The sequence below is a fragment of the Moschus berezovskii genome, chromosome 22 (assembly GCF_049115385.1).
Source record: "Moschus berezovskii isolate FMDL1 chromosome 22, NW_MosBer_1.0, whole genome shotgun sequence".
Lineage (NCBI taxonomy): Eukaryota > Metazoa > Chordata > Mammalia > Artiodactyla > Moschidae > Moschus > Moschus berezovskii.
In genome coordinates this window covers 20,071,134-20,088,987 of record NC_142481.1, presented here as the reverse complement: position 1 = coordinate 20,088,987, position 17,854 = coordinate 20,071,134, and the positions used below count along the sequence as shown (strand labels likewise).

At 40.2% G+C, this 17,854-nt stretch overlaps 1 protein-coding gene across 3 annotated transcripts in view; it reads left to right on the top strand.

The window, feature by feature from the left end:
- TDRD12 (tudor domain containing 12) overlaps positions 1-17,854 on the top strand; it is a 77,890-nt gene that overhangs the window by 24,855 nt on the left and 35,181 nt on the right. The window contains exons 7-11 of one of the 3 annotated variants that reach the window (XM_055412338.2): positions 897-1,086; positions 1,872-1,961; positions 13,428-13,525; positions 14,112-14,188; positions 17,183-17,263. In XM_055412338.2, the coding sequence (XP_055268313.2) occupies positions 897-1,086; positions 1,872-1,961; positions 13,428-13,525; positions 14,112-14,188; positions 17,183-17,263 (536 nt within the window). The remainder of the gene's footprint in view (positions 1-896; positions 1,087-1,871; positions 1,962-13,427; positions 13,526-14,111; positions 14,189-17,182; positions 17,264-17,854) is intronic. The other 2 variants (XM_055412339.2, XM_088830012.1) reach the window with 2 other exon arrangements.

Below are 17,854 nucleotides of genomic sequence, written 5' to 3'. Positions count from 1 at the left end.
TTGGCCTGATTTTTGGCAGGACTTTTCTAGGGAGGAGTTTCTTAATTTTGGCACCGGCAGGATCTTCTTAGGGAGGAGTTTCTGTGAACTAAGCCTCCACCCTGTCTCCAGGAAATCGAAACTTAGGCCTAAGCAAGGTCTCAGGCCTATCCTGGCTACTCAGATGTTAGGGCTCCTAACTCCTGGTGTTCTGTGATTCATGGGGTCGCGGAGTCGGACACTGAGCGACTGAACTGAACAGGGTCAAACTCCAAAAATTATCACCAAGACCAGTGTCAAGGAGCTTATTACCACCTATGTTTTAGTCTGAGTTTTATGGTTTCAGATCTTATATTCAAGTCTTTAATCCATTTTGAGTTTGTTTGTATAAGGTGTGAGTTATGGCACAGTTTCATTGTTATGCATGTAGCTGTCTAGTTTTCCCAACACAATTTATTGAAGAGACTGTCATTTCCCCATTATATATTCTTAGCTCCTTTTTAGTAATTTTATTGACCATATATATCTGGGTTTGTTTCTGGGCTATCTTTCTGTTCCATTGAACTATGTGTCTGTTTTTATGCCAATGCTGTACTCTTTTAATTGCTATGTTTTGCCCGTTTAGAAATTGGTTTTGTTTTCTTTTAATTGAGTTTTTTGAGAGTTCTTTATGTTTTCTGGATACATGTCCATCCAAAGGTATTATCTAAAAATATTTTCTCCTGTTTTTCTTCTCAAAAAGGTTGGCCAGAAGTATGTAGTTCACCATTACAAAAGCAGAAGTCACGAGATCAGTTTCTGTCAAGTTCTATTCTATAAAATAATTTTTCTGAAGATTAAACTTTTCAGTTAAGTTCGGAATGTTTTCTGAACAGTCACGTGACTGTGTTTGTCTTATTCATGAAATGTTTATACAGGTTTGTGTTAACGATGATCTGGTTGCAAAGAACTTCGCTTGTTATGTGTCGCCCATGGAGAATAAGAACTTTGATTCTTTGGAGAAGCCAAGATTGAATATAAAGTCAACATCCTTTTCCAATAAGCTCAATCCAGCACTTACTCTTTGGCCAATGTTTTCGCAAGGAAAAGATTCTCAAAGGATGGAAAGTGAGTGGATTTCACCCATGTATTGTTTCCCTTAAGCTATCTTATTTATAGAAATCTTAACGTATTAATATAAATTGTTGTATCGACTTTTCCCCATATGGAGACAGGGACTTTGACTCTGAATTTAATATTTTAATTTTTTTTGAAATATTTTAATTTTACTCCTAGTGAGTTTATTAGGTTTGAGTTTTGAGGTTCTAAGAGAGCTGTTGTGGTTGGTTTTTATGAGAGCAGGAAAAAAGATTGTTATTAATTTCTTATTAACATGGAGTTATATGTTCACTCTGTGGCTAGATGGCTAAAGAATCCACCTGTTGTGCAACAGACACGGGAGATGCGGGTTCAGTCCCTGGGTCAGGAATATCCCCTGGAGAAGGAAATGGCAAACCACTCCAGTATTCTTTCCGGAAAATCTCATTGACAGAGGAACCTGGTGGGCTACAGTCCATGGGGTCACAAAGAGTCCGACTTGACTTAGTGACTGAGGGCAGGCACACATATTTTCAGAAGTCTGTATGTTAGTAGTTTAACGATATTATCAAAACAAGGGTGTGTTTTAGAATTTTGAAAAAGAGCCATTTATTAGCATGAGAATATGAGAAGAATCCATCCTGGACCATGGAAACAATCGTGCATATTTCCTCCACTCCTGTGTTTCTTAGTCCGCTTACATTGCTCCCCTGCCCTGTGTTAGGCATCCTGGAAGAGGTGATTTACAACAAATTCACGTTTGTATTTTGGGTTTTTTTTCATGCTTTAATCTTGAAATGTATTCTTTCTGTCAGAGTCATGTGGTTTAACTTTTCTAGCGAAGTCTGTCCAGCATCCGTGTCCCCAGGATACGGGTGACCTCAGGCCAACCAATAGGATCCTGGGTGAGTTTTCCTCTCTTGTTCCATTTCAATATAAAAGAATACTCTTAAATATCTTAGGACTGTAAGAGTTGTTTATAAGGGCTGTGGTAATTCTGTCTCTCTTTTTCCCTTAATTTAATGGAACCAATTTATGCTGTAGATGCTGACAAAGATAATTTGCCTTGTAGTCTGTAGGATTTTGCCGAAACATAAAGAATGTAACAGGTGCTTGTTTGTGTGTAGGACTGATTTATTCTAGCCCAGACATAGACCAGTGGTTATTATTTGTCGTCAGAATATGCCTAAGGATTTTATTGGTTTTTATTTTAAGCAATAGGATGGATAAAAATAAGAAAGAGGCATGTATGAAATCAGAAATATCCCGTTTTTAACTCCATATCTCCAAGTTCTTGAATGAGTTGGAATTGCTGGATGCGGGTGAAACTTGCTCGGCTCACCCTCAATGGTGACTGCTCTGTGCTCGCCTGCACATTGGGTGTTTATGTACCCATCAGTACTTCAGATAGAACCAGAGTAAACCTCTAGTAAACCAAAACTTTAAGTGCCTGCTCAGTCGTGTCCAGCTCTTTTGCGACCCTGTGGATTGTAGCCCGCCAGGCTCCTCTGTCCACGGGATGCTCCAGGCAAGAGTACTGGAGTAGGTTGCCACTTCCTACTCCAGGGGATCTTCTGGACACAGGAATCAAACCCACGAATCCTGCATTGGCAGTCAGGTTCTTTACCACTAGCGCCTCCTGGGAAGCACCACCTTTGATGAACCTACTTATTAAAATTTTACAGTCTTTTTTTTCTCCCAGTTTTTCAGGTGTGAGGGTGTGTCTTATTTCTTAAGAAATGAGACTCTACTGTGCAAATGTGTATGTGGTGTTTTTGACCTCTCTCTAGGTTAGCTGCATCCAGTGTGATGTGGTTTGAGGTTGTGGACTCTGCCAGGAGACTGTCTGTCTGCCCCCTCCTGTGTGGCACAGGGAGCGTCTTTCCCTGCTGCCGGGTTGGTGAGATGAGCTCTCTGCATGCGGAGTTTGTGTGGCAGACTTGGGCACATGGGGCACCACCCACATTCTGGTGTGCCTTATAGGAGGCCTAGTGTGTCATAGGAATTCCTGCTGAATGGAGCCCATTACTGACGGGAATGTTATTTCCATTTTTGTTTCTTCCATTTCCATGGAAGCAAGAAAAATACCAGGCATTTACATTGTGTTTAACCCATCCCCAGCCTTCCATTGTATAAGGGCTTCCCTGGTGGCTCAGATGGTAAAGAATGTGCCTGCAGTGCAGGAGACCTGGGTTCAATCTCTGGGTCAGGAAGATCCCCTGGAGAAGGGAATGGGTATTCTTGCCTGGGAAATCCCACGGACAGAGGAGCCTGGTGGGCTGCAGTCCATGGAGTCACAAAGAGTTGGATACGACTGAGCCACTAACTCTTTCTTTTTAAAAAATAATAATTTATTTACTTGGCTTTGTCGGATCTTAATTGGGGCGTGGGGATGTTGCTTGTGGTGCCTGGGACTCTCTAGTTGTGGCACACGGGCTCTGGAGCACGTGTGCTCAGTAATTGTGGTATGCGGGCTTAGTTGCTTCGCGGTACGTGGGATCACACTTCCCTGACCAGGAACCATCCCCATGTCCTCCTCATTGCGAGGAGGAGGATGCTGGACCGCCAGGGAAGTCCCAGCTAGTTTCCTTTATTACAGTCAGTGTTGGAATTAACTCTGTATATCTTTGAAAAGGAAAAGGTTGATGGTCAACAAAAGAAAGCTCATATGAGATGTGACCAGACTATCATGTAAGAAACAAAATTATTAGATGTTACCTACTCTGGCAAAGATTTCTTTTTCCTTTTTAATTTTTGTGAGAAGTTATTTCAATTTCAATTGTATTTTTATTAAATTTTGATACTTCTCTTTGAAGTTCCTTACATTTTCAAAAATCAAAATTCAGTACTTTCTAACACTTGGCTAAACAGTCAAACAGTGCAGAAAGGCTATAAAGAAAAGTAATTTTTTCTTGTCCAGCTTCTTCTCACCCAGGCTCCTTGCTTGAGATAAACCTTTTTTTTTTTTCTTAGCTATTTATTTTGGCAGTTATCTCCTAAGTTTTAAAATACCTGTGGTTATTTTACTTTGTCCATGCTTATGCATTCAGGACCCTGTCCTGATTTCTGCGGCAGTTAGCTGTCACACCCCTAAGCACACGTCTTCGACACTGTTCTAGGGGTTCACCAGAAAAGGAATCAAAGTCTGTTTTCATGGAGTTTTCTTTTATTTTCTCAGTAAACTTCTGTTTTAGAATGATCACAAACTTCCAGGTAAGTTGGAGAGCATTACAGAGAACCTGATTGTATCCTAAACCACGTGGGAGTAAGTTGCCGACTGGAATGCCCCATCTCTCCCCAGTACTTGAGTGTGTTTTTCCTAGAAATAAGAGTACTTTCAAAAATATTCACAGTATAGCCGTCTACATCAGAGGTTACTGTTGCTACGTTGTGATCGTCTGACTCAGATAACCCCTGTAATTTTGCCAGTCGTAGCACTGATTCCACCGGGGAAGGAAGACACAGCTCAGCATCAGGTGGAGTGTCTCCTCGCCTCCCTGGGTTTGCAGCAGTCCTCAGTCTTCCTGGACTTTTCTGACTATGACACTTTGGCGCATTATGGACGTGTTATTTTGTAGCATGTCCCAATTGTGGCAGATGATCTCCTGTTTCCATTTTCATTGATTTTTGCTCTGAATGTAATTCTTTTTGTCTGCTTACTTTGCATTTAATTTGCTCTTTTTCTCTAGCTTTCTAAGGTGGAAGCTTATATTATTAATTTAAATTTTTTCTTCTCTTCTAATACAAACATTTAATGCTGTCAAATGCCCGTCACTGAATCCCTTAAATTTTGATAAGTTGTATTTTTATTTTCATTTGGTTAAAAACATTTCAGAATTTCTCTTGATATTTCTTCTTGATCCATGTATTATATAGAAGTGGGTTGCTTAATCTCCAAGTATTTGGGGATTTTCCAGCTATCTTCTTACTAAGTTAGTTTAATTCCGTTGAGGTCTGATAGAGTACTTTGTACAATTTCCACTTTAAGTTTATTTAGATGTGTTTTATATGGTCTGTCTTAGTGTCAGTTTCTCTTGAGCTTGAGAAGAAAGTATCTGTGGCAGGGTGAAGTCGTCTGTAGATAACAGTTCTGACCAGTTGAGGTGATGCTATACCCTTACGCTGATTTTCTGCCCGCTGGATCTGTTCATTTTTGGTAGAGGGCTGTTGCTGTCTCTAACTGTAATGGTATTCTCATCTATTTCTCCTTGCAGTTTTATCAGTTTTGCCTCACATATTTTGATGCTTTCTTGTTAAGTACATACACAAAAAAGTCTCATATGTCTTTTTGAAGAATTGGGTTCTTTATTACTGTGTGATGCTTCTGACCTTCATATTTTCCCTTGTTCTGAAGTCTACTCTATCTGAAATTAATACAGCTACTTTAGCTTTTGTTTTAAGCTATAAAAATTTTACTGAGGTACAATTGATGTATAATATTATTTGTTTCAGGTGTACAACATAGTGATTCACAATTTTTAAAGGTTATACTGCATTTATAGATATTTTAAAATATTGCTTATGTTCCCTGTACTGTACAGGAAATAAATAACCTTGTAGGTTATTTATTTTATGCACAGTAATTTGTACCTCTTAATCCACTGCTGTTTTATTGGAACCTCCCCACTTCCCTCCCCCCTACTAGTTTATTCTCTGTATCTGTGAGTCTGTTTCTTTTTTGTTAAACTCACTAGTTTTATTTTATTTTTTTTTAGATTCCACATATAAGAGATATCATACAGTATTTGCCTTTCCCTGTCTGACTCAATTTCACTAAGCATAAATCCATCCATATTGTTGCAAATGGCAAATTTTCATTCTTTTTATGGCTGAGTAATATTCCAGTTTGTGTGTGTATGTGTATACACACCACATCTTCTTTATTTGTGTATGGATAGATTGTTTGGCTATTGTGAATAATGCTGCTCTGAACATTGGGGTGCATGTTTCTTTTCACCTTAATGGGACCACGTATTCTTTATCCATTCATCTGTCAGTGGACATTTACATTGCTTCCATGTCTTGGCTGCTGTAAACAGTGCTGTCATGCTGGGGTGCCTGTATCTTTTCGAATTATGGTTTTCTCCAGATACACACCCATGGATGGGATTACAGGATCATATGGCAACTCAGTTTTTAGTTTTTTAAGGAACCTCCATACTTTTCTCCATAGTGATTGCACCAGTTTACATTCTGACCAACGGTATAGGTAGGTTCCCTTTTCTCCATAACCTCTCCAGCATTTACTGTTTATGGACTTTTAATGATGGCCATTCTGACAGGTGTGAGGTGATACCTCATTGTGCTTTTTTAAAATTCATTTTTAATTGAAGGATAATTGCTTTACAATGTGTTGATTTCTGCTGTATATCAAGATAAATCAACCATTGGTATATATGTGTCCCCTTCCTTTGATATGCATTTATTTGATGATTAGCGATGTTGAGCATCTTTTCACATGCTTGTTGGCCATCTGTATGTCTTCTTTGGAGAAAAGTCTATTTAGGCCTTCTGCCCATTTTTTAATTGGTTGGGTTTTTTTGGTGTTGAGTTGTATGAGCTGCTTGTATATATTTGGAAATTAAGCCTTATCAATCATGATGTTTGCGAATATTTTCTCCCAGTTGTCTTTTTGTTTATGGTTTCCTTTGCAGTGTAAAAGCTTGTAAGTTTAATTAGGTCCCATTTGTTTATTTTTGCTTCTGTTTTCCTTTGCCTTGGGAGACTGACTGATACAAATTGCTAGAATTTGTGTAAATGTTTGTCTTTTATTTGATGTATTTAGACCAATACCATTTAAAGTGATGATTGATTTAGTTAGATTGATACCTGCCAAACTCGTTACTGTTTTCTATTCATTGTCTTTGTTTTTTATTCTTGTCTTCCATTTTTTGTCCTTTATAGCTTTAGTTGAGCACTTTACAGAATTCTGATTTCTTTCATTTCTTAGCACATCAGTTTGCTTCTTTTTTCACTTTTTTAAATGATTGCCTTAGATATTGCAATATTTACAACCAGTCCAATCTACTTACAGGTAGTGCTAGTAGCTTATAATAACAAAGTATTCATAATTCCTCCCTCCTGGCCTTAGTGTCATTGTTATTGTTCTTTTCATGCACATGGGTATGTGTGTAATAAATGTATATTTACATATTTTATTTGTATATACGTAAGGTTGGGGGCGGGAGGAGAAGGGGACGACGGAGAATGAGATGGCTGGATGGCATCACCGACTCGATGGACATGAGTTTGAGTGAACTCCGGGAGTTGGTGATGGACAGGGAGGCCTGGCGTGCTGTGATTCATGGGGTCGCGGAGAGTCGGACACGACTGAGCGACTGAACTGAACTGACTGAAATAATGAAATACTTTGTTGCTATAATTTTGAACAAACTGTTATCTGTTATATCTGTTTTCAAAAAGAAAAACTTCAATTTGCCTTGACTTATTCCTTCTCTGATGTGCATATCCTCAAGTTCAGTGATTCTTTCCACAGATGAATACAGTCTACTAAGTTCATCAAAGGCATTCTTCATTCTGTTAGTGTTTTTGATCTCTGGCATTTCTTCTTGATTCTTTCTTATAGTTTTCATGTCCCTGCTTATATTAGCCATCTGTTTTTGCCTGTTGTTTGCTTTTTCTGTTAGAACCCTTAGCATATTAATCATTTGTTGTTACTGTTGTTCAGTTGCTAAACTGTATCCACCTCTTTGCAATCCCGTGGACTGCAGCACGCCGCGCTCCTCGGTCCTCCACTATCTTCCACGGTCTGCTCAAATTCACGTCCATTGAGCCTGTGGTGAGTCTAACCTTCTTATCCTCTGCCGGCCTCTTCTTTTGCCGTCAGTCTTTCCCAGCATCAGGGTCTTTTCCAGTGAGTCATATCTTTACATCAGGTAATCAGAGTATTGGAGCTTCAATTTCAGTATCAGTCCTTCTAATGAATATTCAGGATTGATTTCCTTTAGGATTGACTGGTTTGATCTCCTTACAGTCCAGGGAACTCTCAAGAGTCTTCTCCAGCACCACAATTTGAAAGCACTAGCTCTTCGGTGCTCAGTCTTCTTCATGATCCATCTCTCATATCTGTACATGACTTTCATCCGTACATGGACAAACCATAGCTTTGACTATATGGACCTTTGTCAGCAAAGCGATGTCTCTGTTTTTTAATATGTTGTCTAGGTTTGTCATAGCTTTCCTTCCAAGGAACAGTGTCTTTTAATTTCATGACTGTAGTCACTGCCTGCAGTGATTTTGAAGTCCAAGAAAATATGTCACTGAATGCTTCTACTTTTCCCCCTTCTGTTTGCCATAAAGTGATGGGACCAGATGCCATGATATTAGTTTTTTTTAAATGTTGAGTTTCAAGTCAGCTTTTTCACTCTCCTTTTTAACTTTCACTCAGAGGCTCTGTAGTTCCTCTTCACTTTTTGCCATTAGAGTGGTATCATCTGCATATTTGAGGTTGTTGATATTTCTCTCAGCAATCTTGATTCCAGCTTTTGGTTCATCCAGCCCAGCATTTTGCATGATGGCTTTTGAACTGTGGTGCTGGAGAAGACTCTTGAGAATCCCTTGGACTGCAAGGAGAGCCAACCAGTCCATTCTAAAGGAGATCAGTCCTGGGTGTTCATTAGAAGGACTGATGCTAAAGCTGAAACTCCAATACTTTGGCCACCTCATGCGAAGAGTTGACTCACTGGAAAAGACTCTGATGCTGGGAAAGATTGGGGGCGGGAGGAGAAGGGGACGACAGAGAATGAGATGGCTGGATGGCATCACCGACTCGATGGACATGAGTTTGAGTGAAATCCGGGAGTTGGTGATGGACAGGGCGGCCTGGCGTGCAGTGATTCACGGGGTCGCAGAGAGTTGGACACGACTGAGTAACTGAACTGAACTGAACTCTGCATATAAGTTAAGCAGGGTGACAATATATAGCCTTGTCATACTCCTTTCCCAATTTTGAGCCAATTCGTTGTTCTATATCCAGCTCTAACTGTTGCTTCTTGACCTGCATACAGGTTTCTCAGGAGACAGGTCAGGTGGTCTGGTATTCCCATCTCTTTAAGAATTTTCCACAGTTTGTTGTGATCCACACAGTCAAAGGCTTTAGTATAGTCATTGAAGCAGAAGTAAATGTTTTTCTGGAAGTCCCTCATTTTCTCATGATCCAGTGAATGTGGCAGTTTGATCTCTGGCACCTCTGCCTCTTAGAAATCCAGCTTGTACACATGAAAGTTCTCAGTTCAACTACTGCTGAAGCCTAGCTTGAAGGATTTTGAGCACTACCTTGCTAGCATGTGAAACGAATACAATTGTATGGAAGTTTAATCATTCTTTGTCATTGTCCTTCTTTGAGGTTGGAATGAAAACTGACCTTTTTCAGTCCTGTGGCCACTGCTGAGTTTCCCAAATTTGCTGACATGTTGAATGCAGCATTTCAACAGCATCATCTATTAGGATTTGAAATAGCTCAGCAGGCATTCCATCACCTCCACTTTGTTTGTAGTGATGCTTCCTAAGACCCCTTGACTTCACATTCCAGGATATCTGGTTCTGAGTGTCCACACTAACGTAATTATCTGGGTCATTAAGACCTTTTTTGTATAGTTCTTCTGTGTATTCTTGCCACCTTTTTATAACCTCTTCTGCTAGATTCTTAGCATTTCTCTCCTTTATCGTACCCATCCTTGTATGAAATGTTCCTTTGATATCTCCAGTTTTCTTGAAGAGATCTCTAGTTTTCCCCATTCTGTTGTTTTCCTCTATTTCTTTGCATTGTTTATTTAAGAAGGTCTTCTTACCTCTCCTTGCAGTTCTCTGAACTCTGCATTCAGTTGGGTATATCTTTCCCTTTCTCCCTTGCCATTTGCTTCTCTGTTTTCCTCAGCTATTTGTTAAGCTTCTGCAGACAACCACTTGGCCTTCTTGCATTTATTTTCCTTTGGGATGGTTTTGGTCACTGCCTCTTGGACAGTGTTACTAACCTCTGTCCATAGTTCTTCAGACACTCTGTCTGCCAAATCTAATCCCTTGAATCTGTTTGTCAGCTTCACTGTATAATCATAAGGGATTTGATTTAGGTCATAACTTGAATGGCCTAGTGGATTTCCCTACTGTCTTCAATTTAAGCCTGAAATTTGCAGTAAGGATCTCCTGATCTGAGTTGTACTAAATTTCTGGTCTGACAGTTTCAACATCTTTGCTCTGTCTAACGCTGGTTCTGATTCTTGCCCTGTTTCTTCAAACTATCTCTTTTTTTGCTTTTTGGTATGCCTTGCAATTTTTTTTTTTAATTTAAAGCCAGACATGATATTCTGGGTGAGAGGTGGGCTTTTAGAGTTAACAGTTGTAAGGTATAGAGGGAGGGGAAGCATCCTTTAAAGCTGTGATTAGATCTCCGTCTTTTTGAGCCTTTGCATCTGGGTTGTGACCTTCAGATGTGCCTTTCAGACCATCTCTCCTCTTTAGGAGGGCTAGGATGGCCTGAGGGGGTGGGGAAATAGATGGGCTATTTCCCTTCCTCCAAGGCGGTTAGTCTCTGATAAAGCCTGGGTAGTTCAGTTTAGTTCAGTTGCTCAGTCCTGTCCCGACTCTTTGCAACACCATGAACTGCAGCATGCCAGGCTTCCCTGTCCATCACCAACTCCCGGAGCTTACTCAAACTCATGTCCATCGAGTCGGGGATGCCATCCAACCATCTCATCCTCTGTTGTCCCATTCTCCTCCCACCTTCAATCTTTCCCAGCTTCAGGGTCTTTTCAAATGAGTCAGTTCTTCCTTCGCGTCAGGTGGCCAAAGTATTGGAGCTTCAGCTTCAGTCCTTCCAAAGAATATTGAGGACAGATTTCTTTTAGGATTCACTGGTTGAATCTCCTTGCAGTCCAAGGGACTCTCAAGAATCTTCTCCAACACTGCAGTTCAAAGGCGTCAGTTCTTTGGCACTCAGCTTTCTTTATAGTCCAGCTCTCACATCCATACATGCTGCTGCTGCTGCTAAGTCGCATCAGTCGTGTCCAACTCTGTGCGACCCCATAGGTGACAGCCCACCAGGCTCCCCTGTCCCTGGGATTCTCCAGGCAAGAACACTGAAGTGGGTTGTCATTTCCTTCTCCAATGAATGAAAGTGAAAAGTGAAAGTGAAGTTGCTCAGTCGTGTCCTATTCTTAGCGACCCCATGGACCGCAGCCCACCAGGCTCCTCCATCCATGGGATTTTCCAGGCAAGAATACTGGAGTGGGTTGCCATTGCCTTCTCCCCTTCCATACATGACCACTGGAAAAACCATAGCTTTGACTAGACGGACCTTTGTTGGCAAAGTAATGTCTCTGATTTTTAATATGCTGTCTAGGTTTGTCATAGCTTTTCTTCCAAGGAGCAAGCGTCTTTTAATTTCATGGCTGCAGTCACCATCTGCAGTGATTTTGGAGCCCCAAAAAATAAAGTCTCTCATTATTTCCCCATCTATTTGTCGTAAAGTGATGGGACTGGATGCCATGATCTTACTTTTCTGAATGTTGAGTTTTAAGCCAACTTTTTCACTCTCCTCTTTTACTTTCTTCAAGAGGCTCTTTGGTTCTTCTTTGCTTTCTGCCATAAGGATGGCATCATCTGCATATCTGAGGTTATTGATATTTCTCCTGGCAATCTTGATTCCAGCTTGTGCCTCATCCAGCCCGGCATTTTGCATGATGTACTCTGCATGTAAGTTAAATAAGCAGGGTGACAATATACAGCCTTAATGTACTCCATTCCCGATTTGGAACGAGTCTGTTCAGTCCGGGTAGTTCAGGCTCTGGTTAGTTTCTCCTGAGGGCAGACCTTGCTGAGAACAGAATACACTGGCGTATTTCAAAAAGGTTAATTTTCCCCTCCCCCTACTAAGCCCCAAGGGGATTTTTATATGATCTTCACTGTGAGAAGCTGTGGAGTTCCAGTAGGTGGGAGTCACAAATTGTTCGGGGTCCTCTTGGAATTGTTAATTTACTTTCCCACACTAGCTTCCAGTAGCTGGTCAACTTACAGTTCAGATTTTCCTTCTCCGGTGCTAGGTTCTACGGAGATTTCTGCTCACATCAGTTGTGATTATCTGTCTCTCCAGTTGTAGGTGAGAAGTTTTGCCCTGTGGCCTCATCTTTTATGTCAGGTATAAGAAGAGTTGTTATTTTTCACTTGGGTTAGCTGTTTACTTACTGTTGTGATGGAGTGGTAAATTCCAACCTCCTTACATGCTGGGATAGAAACTGGAAGTTAAATTGAGCTTTGAAATGTAAGATTGGTAAATATAAGATGACAGCACTATTTCTTCTTAGAGATTCTAATTGCTTTTCTTTTTCCTGTTTATATTGTCTATCTCTGTTGACTCCTTAAGTTGTTCAAGATTCTCAGTTGAGTATTCTGTATCTTTTAAAATTTATTGAGACTTGTATTATGACTCAGAATATGGTCTCACTTGGAAAAGGCTGTGTGTGTACTTGAGAAGAATGCACGTTGTGCTGTTGTTGGGGACAGTGTTACATAAATATTAGTTATGTCATGTTGGTCGATAGTCTTGTTCAGGTCTTCTCTGTGTTTATGATTTTTTTTTGTCTACAGGTCTATCAGCTACTGAAGGAGAGGCATTGATATCTCCAACTATACAATTTTTTAATTTATGTCTCATTTCTGTTCTGTTTTTGCTTCATGTATTTTGAAGCTGTCACTTAGGTACATGGAAGTTTAGAAGTTTTATGTCCTCTTGATGAATTGATATATGTCATTAAATGACTCCTTTGATCTGAAGTCTACCTTGTCTCTTCTAGGCTATCATCTGAAATACATGTAGTGGCCTTTCCATGTGGTTGCTTGGGCTTCCTTGTAACATGACGGCTGGGTTACAGAAATGAGCATTTAAGAGAGCAGATCATAAGCGTATGATTTTTTTGTGCTCCAGCTTTGGAAGTCATGTAACATCACGTCTGTGTTTCTGAGTCCACCTAGGCTTATGGGAAAGGAGTATGAGCCCACCTCTCCATGGGAGAAGTGTGAAAGTCACACTGTGAGAACAGCATGTGTGTTGGGAATCAGGTTCTGGCCTCCTTTGCAAAATAGAGTCTGCCAATTTGAGAAAATAAATAATGGTTAAATTCTTAGTAAGCCAGTAAGGAATTTTTTTCAACATTTTTTTCTTTTTCTTTTTCCCAATCAGGACTGACACAAGATTTTTTAATTTAATCCTCTCAAGTAAAGTTTGATGCAAAATCTTATGCCATAACAATTTTATATATTAAGGTTTTATTATGATAACACTTTTTTAGTAAGATCCTTTTGGTCCTGTTTTCTATTTAGTTATAACACTTCCTAAGATAATTATTTTTATTTTGCAGATAAGACTGTAAAATGTAATATGGATTCATTGAAAGGTTCACCTAGAAAAGAATCTGAAAAGACACAACAGTACATCTCCTTGAAAGATGTAAATAAGGTGCTGTTTTTAAATGTTCATTAAATATAAAGTTTATGTAGTGTTCATTTTAGAATATTCTCCTTTAAAATCTACCAAGAACCAAAACTGTGGCTGTGATAGTTTTATTCATGGAAAAAAACGTAAGTTTACAAGTTTACTGTGTTTCCGATGAGCTGGATCACCCTTGTTCCTCCCTTTTCAAGTCCTTGTTCTTGGCCTGCTGACCACTTGACAAAATTGGGTGCATATTCTCACTTTAACAAGGGTATAAATATCTGGAATTATGGGACACTCTAATAGTTGAGGTCAAGTCTTACCTGTCCCTCCAGTTCCCTTGACAAGACAAGTGAAAGTAATTCCAGGACATTTTAAATACCGACTGTCTGAAAGGCTGGCTGCCTGCTATTTGGACCCTTCGGTCTAGTGTTTATAGTGGCCACATTAGTCACCAACCTCTCCAGTTCTTGGTCTCTTCATACTTGTGTTGTCTGGACCTTATCTGAGATGGTTGTCTATGAGAACAACTCCCAAGGAGTTTTGATGCCTCAAGAACACATATGTTGCTAGCATAGATATTCATCCTGAAAAAAATGTTTTTTTACAGTGTGTTGAATCTTCAGTGTGCTGGCCAACAAAGAGAGGCATAACCATATGTGACAATCCAGACACGTCAGCTGCAAGGTAGGATCTGAAAATCTAGTGTGATTGACTAGAGACTTAAGTATAATATTGTTTCATACAGTGTTCTGGAAGGTTGATGATGGGAGAATATTCGTTTTCAAGAAGAGTGACCCTGGAAATTTTGATGAAGCATATATTTAAAATAAATATGTTTGACAGCTGGCTAGCAGCACAGTTTTCCAAAAAGTGGTAGTGATTCTGGAGTCTCCTAGTTACCTTGTCAGACAGAACTGTGTCTGTAAGGCAGATGTCTTGATGTGAAGGGTGGGTCTGTGTGGGCCCGATAGCAGTTCAGGTTGGTGGAAGGTGGAGAATGGTTTCTTGTATACTTGAAGATGAGCTTCCAAGTCTTTGTAACCCTGTCCTCAGCAAGATCCATGTCAGTGATATTAATGGGAAAATGTGATATTATGCACTTCATATAGAGTAAAAGATCTTAAAATAGGAAGCTTCCGTTTCTCCCCTCCTGGACTTTATGCCAGTGTTGTCATACATTGTATTTATACATTTGTTATAAATGCTGGAATCTATTATTGTTCCTATTTAAACAGTTTTTCTTTGAGGGATTTAAATAAATAATAAGAGAAATTATCATATATTTACCTAGGTAGTTATCATCCATGCTTTTTACTTTTTGTGTAGACCCAGATTTCCGTCTGATACCATTTTCCTTGAGGGACTTCCTTTACTATTTCTTGTATTATATTTCTTCCTTTACTGTTTCTTGGGTCTGCTGGTGATGAATTCTTTCAGCTTTTATATGTCTGAAAAACCTTTGCTAGCATAGAATTCCAGCTTTAAATTTCTATTCCCCTGTATTTTAGTGACACTGCTTCACTATCTGCCTGCTCATATTGTTTGCAATGCAAAATCTACTGTCATATTTTTTCTCTGTTCCTCTGTTTGCAGCATGTCTTTTTCCCTCTGTTTTTAAGGTTTTCTCTTCATTGCTGGTTTGAATAGTTTAATTATCGTATGTCTTGATGAAGTTTCTCTCGTTTCTTATGCTTGAGATTCATTCGGACTCTTCATTTGTAGATTTCTGTCTTGTCTTTGGGGCTTCCCTGATAGCTCAATGGTAAAGAATCCACTGTCAATGCAGGAGACCCAGGTTCAATCCCTGAGATGGGAAAATACCCTGGAGGAGGGTATGGCAACCCACGTTAGTACTCTTGCCTAGAGAATCCCATGGATAGAGGAGCCTGGCAGGCTGCAATCCTTAGGGTCGCTAAGGACAGTCAGATACAACTGTGCGGCAACTAAGCAGCAGCAGCAGTCTTTTCATCAGATTTGATAAGCGTTCAGCTGTGTTATTCTACAAATGTTTTTTCTGCACCCGTCATTTTCTTCCTTTTTGAGACTCTTATAAGACAAATGTCTCTGAGGCTCTGGTCATTTTTTCAATTTTTTCTTGCTGTTACTCATATTAATAATTCTACTGGTCTGTGTTTAATTGACTCTTCTGTTATCTCCATTTTGCTATTAAGCCCATTCATTGAATTTTTTATCTGATGTATTATATTTTTTGTTCTAAAATTTTCATTTGATTTTTTTATAGTTTATATTTTTGCTGAGAAGAAAATAAAATTCTGATCGTGTCATTTAAGAGTGCTCACCTTTCGTTTTCTTATGGAGCGTGGTTATAATAGCTCCTCTAGGGTGTTTTATAATTCACACTTCTGAGCTGTGTTGGGGTTGGCACCTGTTGGTTATTTTTTCCCTCTACAGCTGATCTGATTTTCCTTATTCTTTATATGTTGAGTAATTTTGGATTGTACTCTAGATACTTTGAATATTATGGCATGAGACTTTGGTTTAGAATCCTCTGGAGAATGTTGATTCTGTTGTTTTAGCAGGAGGTCATCACTCCCGTAAGGTTCAGACCTCAAACTCTGTCTCACTTGCCGTGGGTGGTGATTGTGACCCTGTTTCCAACTCTGTGGTCCACTGCTTTGGGTCTGTTCTGGACATACTCGGCTTGGGATCGGAGTGGGGCTTGGGGTGGGTATGGGAGTCCCCTACCTCCAGCTCTCTCTCTCTCTCTTTTCCCCAGGACTTTTCCTCACGTTCACCATTTTCTAGACGTTCTCACTCCCTGTTCCTCTGACCAGATAGATGTTTTTGTGTGTGTGTGGAGAAGCTACCATGCAGTTCATGTGACTGGGGCTGCTTGTGGAATAAAATAGCAATGGAAATAAAAGAAGAAAAGATGGAAATTTTTCCTCATCCAGTCTCTAGACCAGTGGTTCATTAGAGGGAGAGAGAAGTTTTCTCTTGGGGTTTTAAGTGACCATATGTGTGATTAGCACCACTGCATGCAGCTCCATGATCAGAGCTGGCCTGGGGGTTAGAACAGGAGGAGAGAGGGCCAGGATTCCTCACACCCTGTGGTCTCAGGCCCCGCCTCTCTGTTCTCTGGCTTGAAATATGTTCAGCCGTCCTCATCTGAAGCTCCTGCACCTGCCCTGATGCAGTCCCTGTGGTTGCGGAGGGTCTGCTGTACTACACTGTCTTATATGAGGGACTTGAGCATCCTTGGATTTCGGTATCCCTGGGGCTCCTGGAATCAGTACCCTGCAGATACTGAGGGATGATGGTAGAGACTTTTTCAGGCTTTTTGACGCCTGCATCCTCTGCACCATTCTGCATCTCGGGCCACCCTCGCGCCAACACCAAGAGACAGAGAAATGTGAAAGCCAGGACGTCCTCCGTGATTCTGCTTCCTCCCCTGTAGTTTCATACTTCATCCCCAGTTTCTCGTCGTAATCCGTAAGGGAGAAAGGCTGTAGGGGGCTTGCTCACTCTTGGCAGCCCGAGGACTGTCAAAATGGCCTTCATACTCAAAGGACTCAGTTTCAGTTCTCAAATAATTTACTTAAGTTGATCCACTTATTCTGTACTGGTACGTCTCAAATTTTCTCCCAGAAAATAAAGGTATTTTCAGATTTGGAGTAAATGGATTCAAAAATTTTGGCAAATGTTTTTGATTTTTAGTGCTTCATGTCAAAAGTCAAGTGAGAAGCCACTTAGATCAGCTGAGAAGAAAGAATACAATGAGAAGAATGGCTGTGTGAAGTATGGATTTTTTTTCTTGGCCTAAATTTTTTATTGAAATAATTGTAGAAAAATTATAAGCAGGAAGAATTTATGTATGATTTTATTATTAATTTCAAACCTGCATTCCCAGTGACTCAGTGGGTAACGAATCCACCTGCAGTGCAGGAGACAAGAAACACAGGTTCAATCCCTGGTTTGGGAACATCCCCTGGAGGAGGGCATGGCAACCCACTCCAGTATTCTTGCCTGGAAAATCCCATGGACAGAGGAGCCTGGCGGGGTATGGTCCTTAGTGTCACAAAGAGTCGGACACGACTGAAGCGACTGAGCACAACACAGCACACACACAGTGTCTTCTGCAGGCTTTGAGGTTAGTTTTTCTTTTTCATTTACTAGGGAAGATTTTTCTGTTTAAAGTTTTGTTCTACTATAAGTAGTCATTCTCTGCCTCCCCTTCCTGAATCTCTTGTCAAGTGAACAATTCTATGAAACAAATTAAATGTAGTTGATCTTTTAGGGGTGTTGATTTTATATGGGTTGGCACTTGCTTTCTTCCTAGTTTTCTGACGTTAAATGCATCTACCACCTGCTGAAGAAAGTAGGTATTTA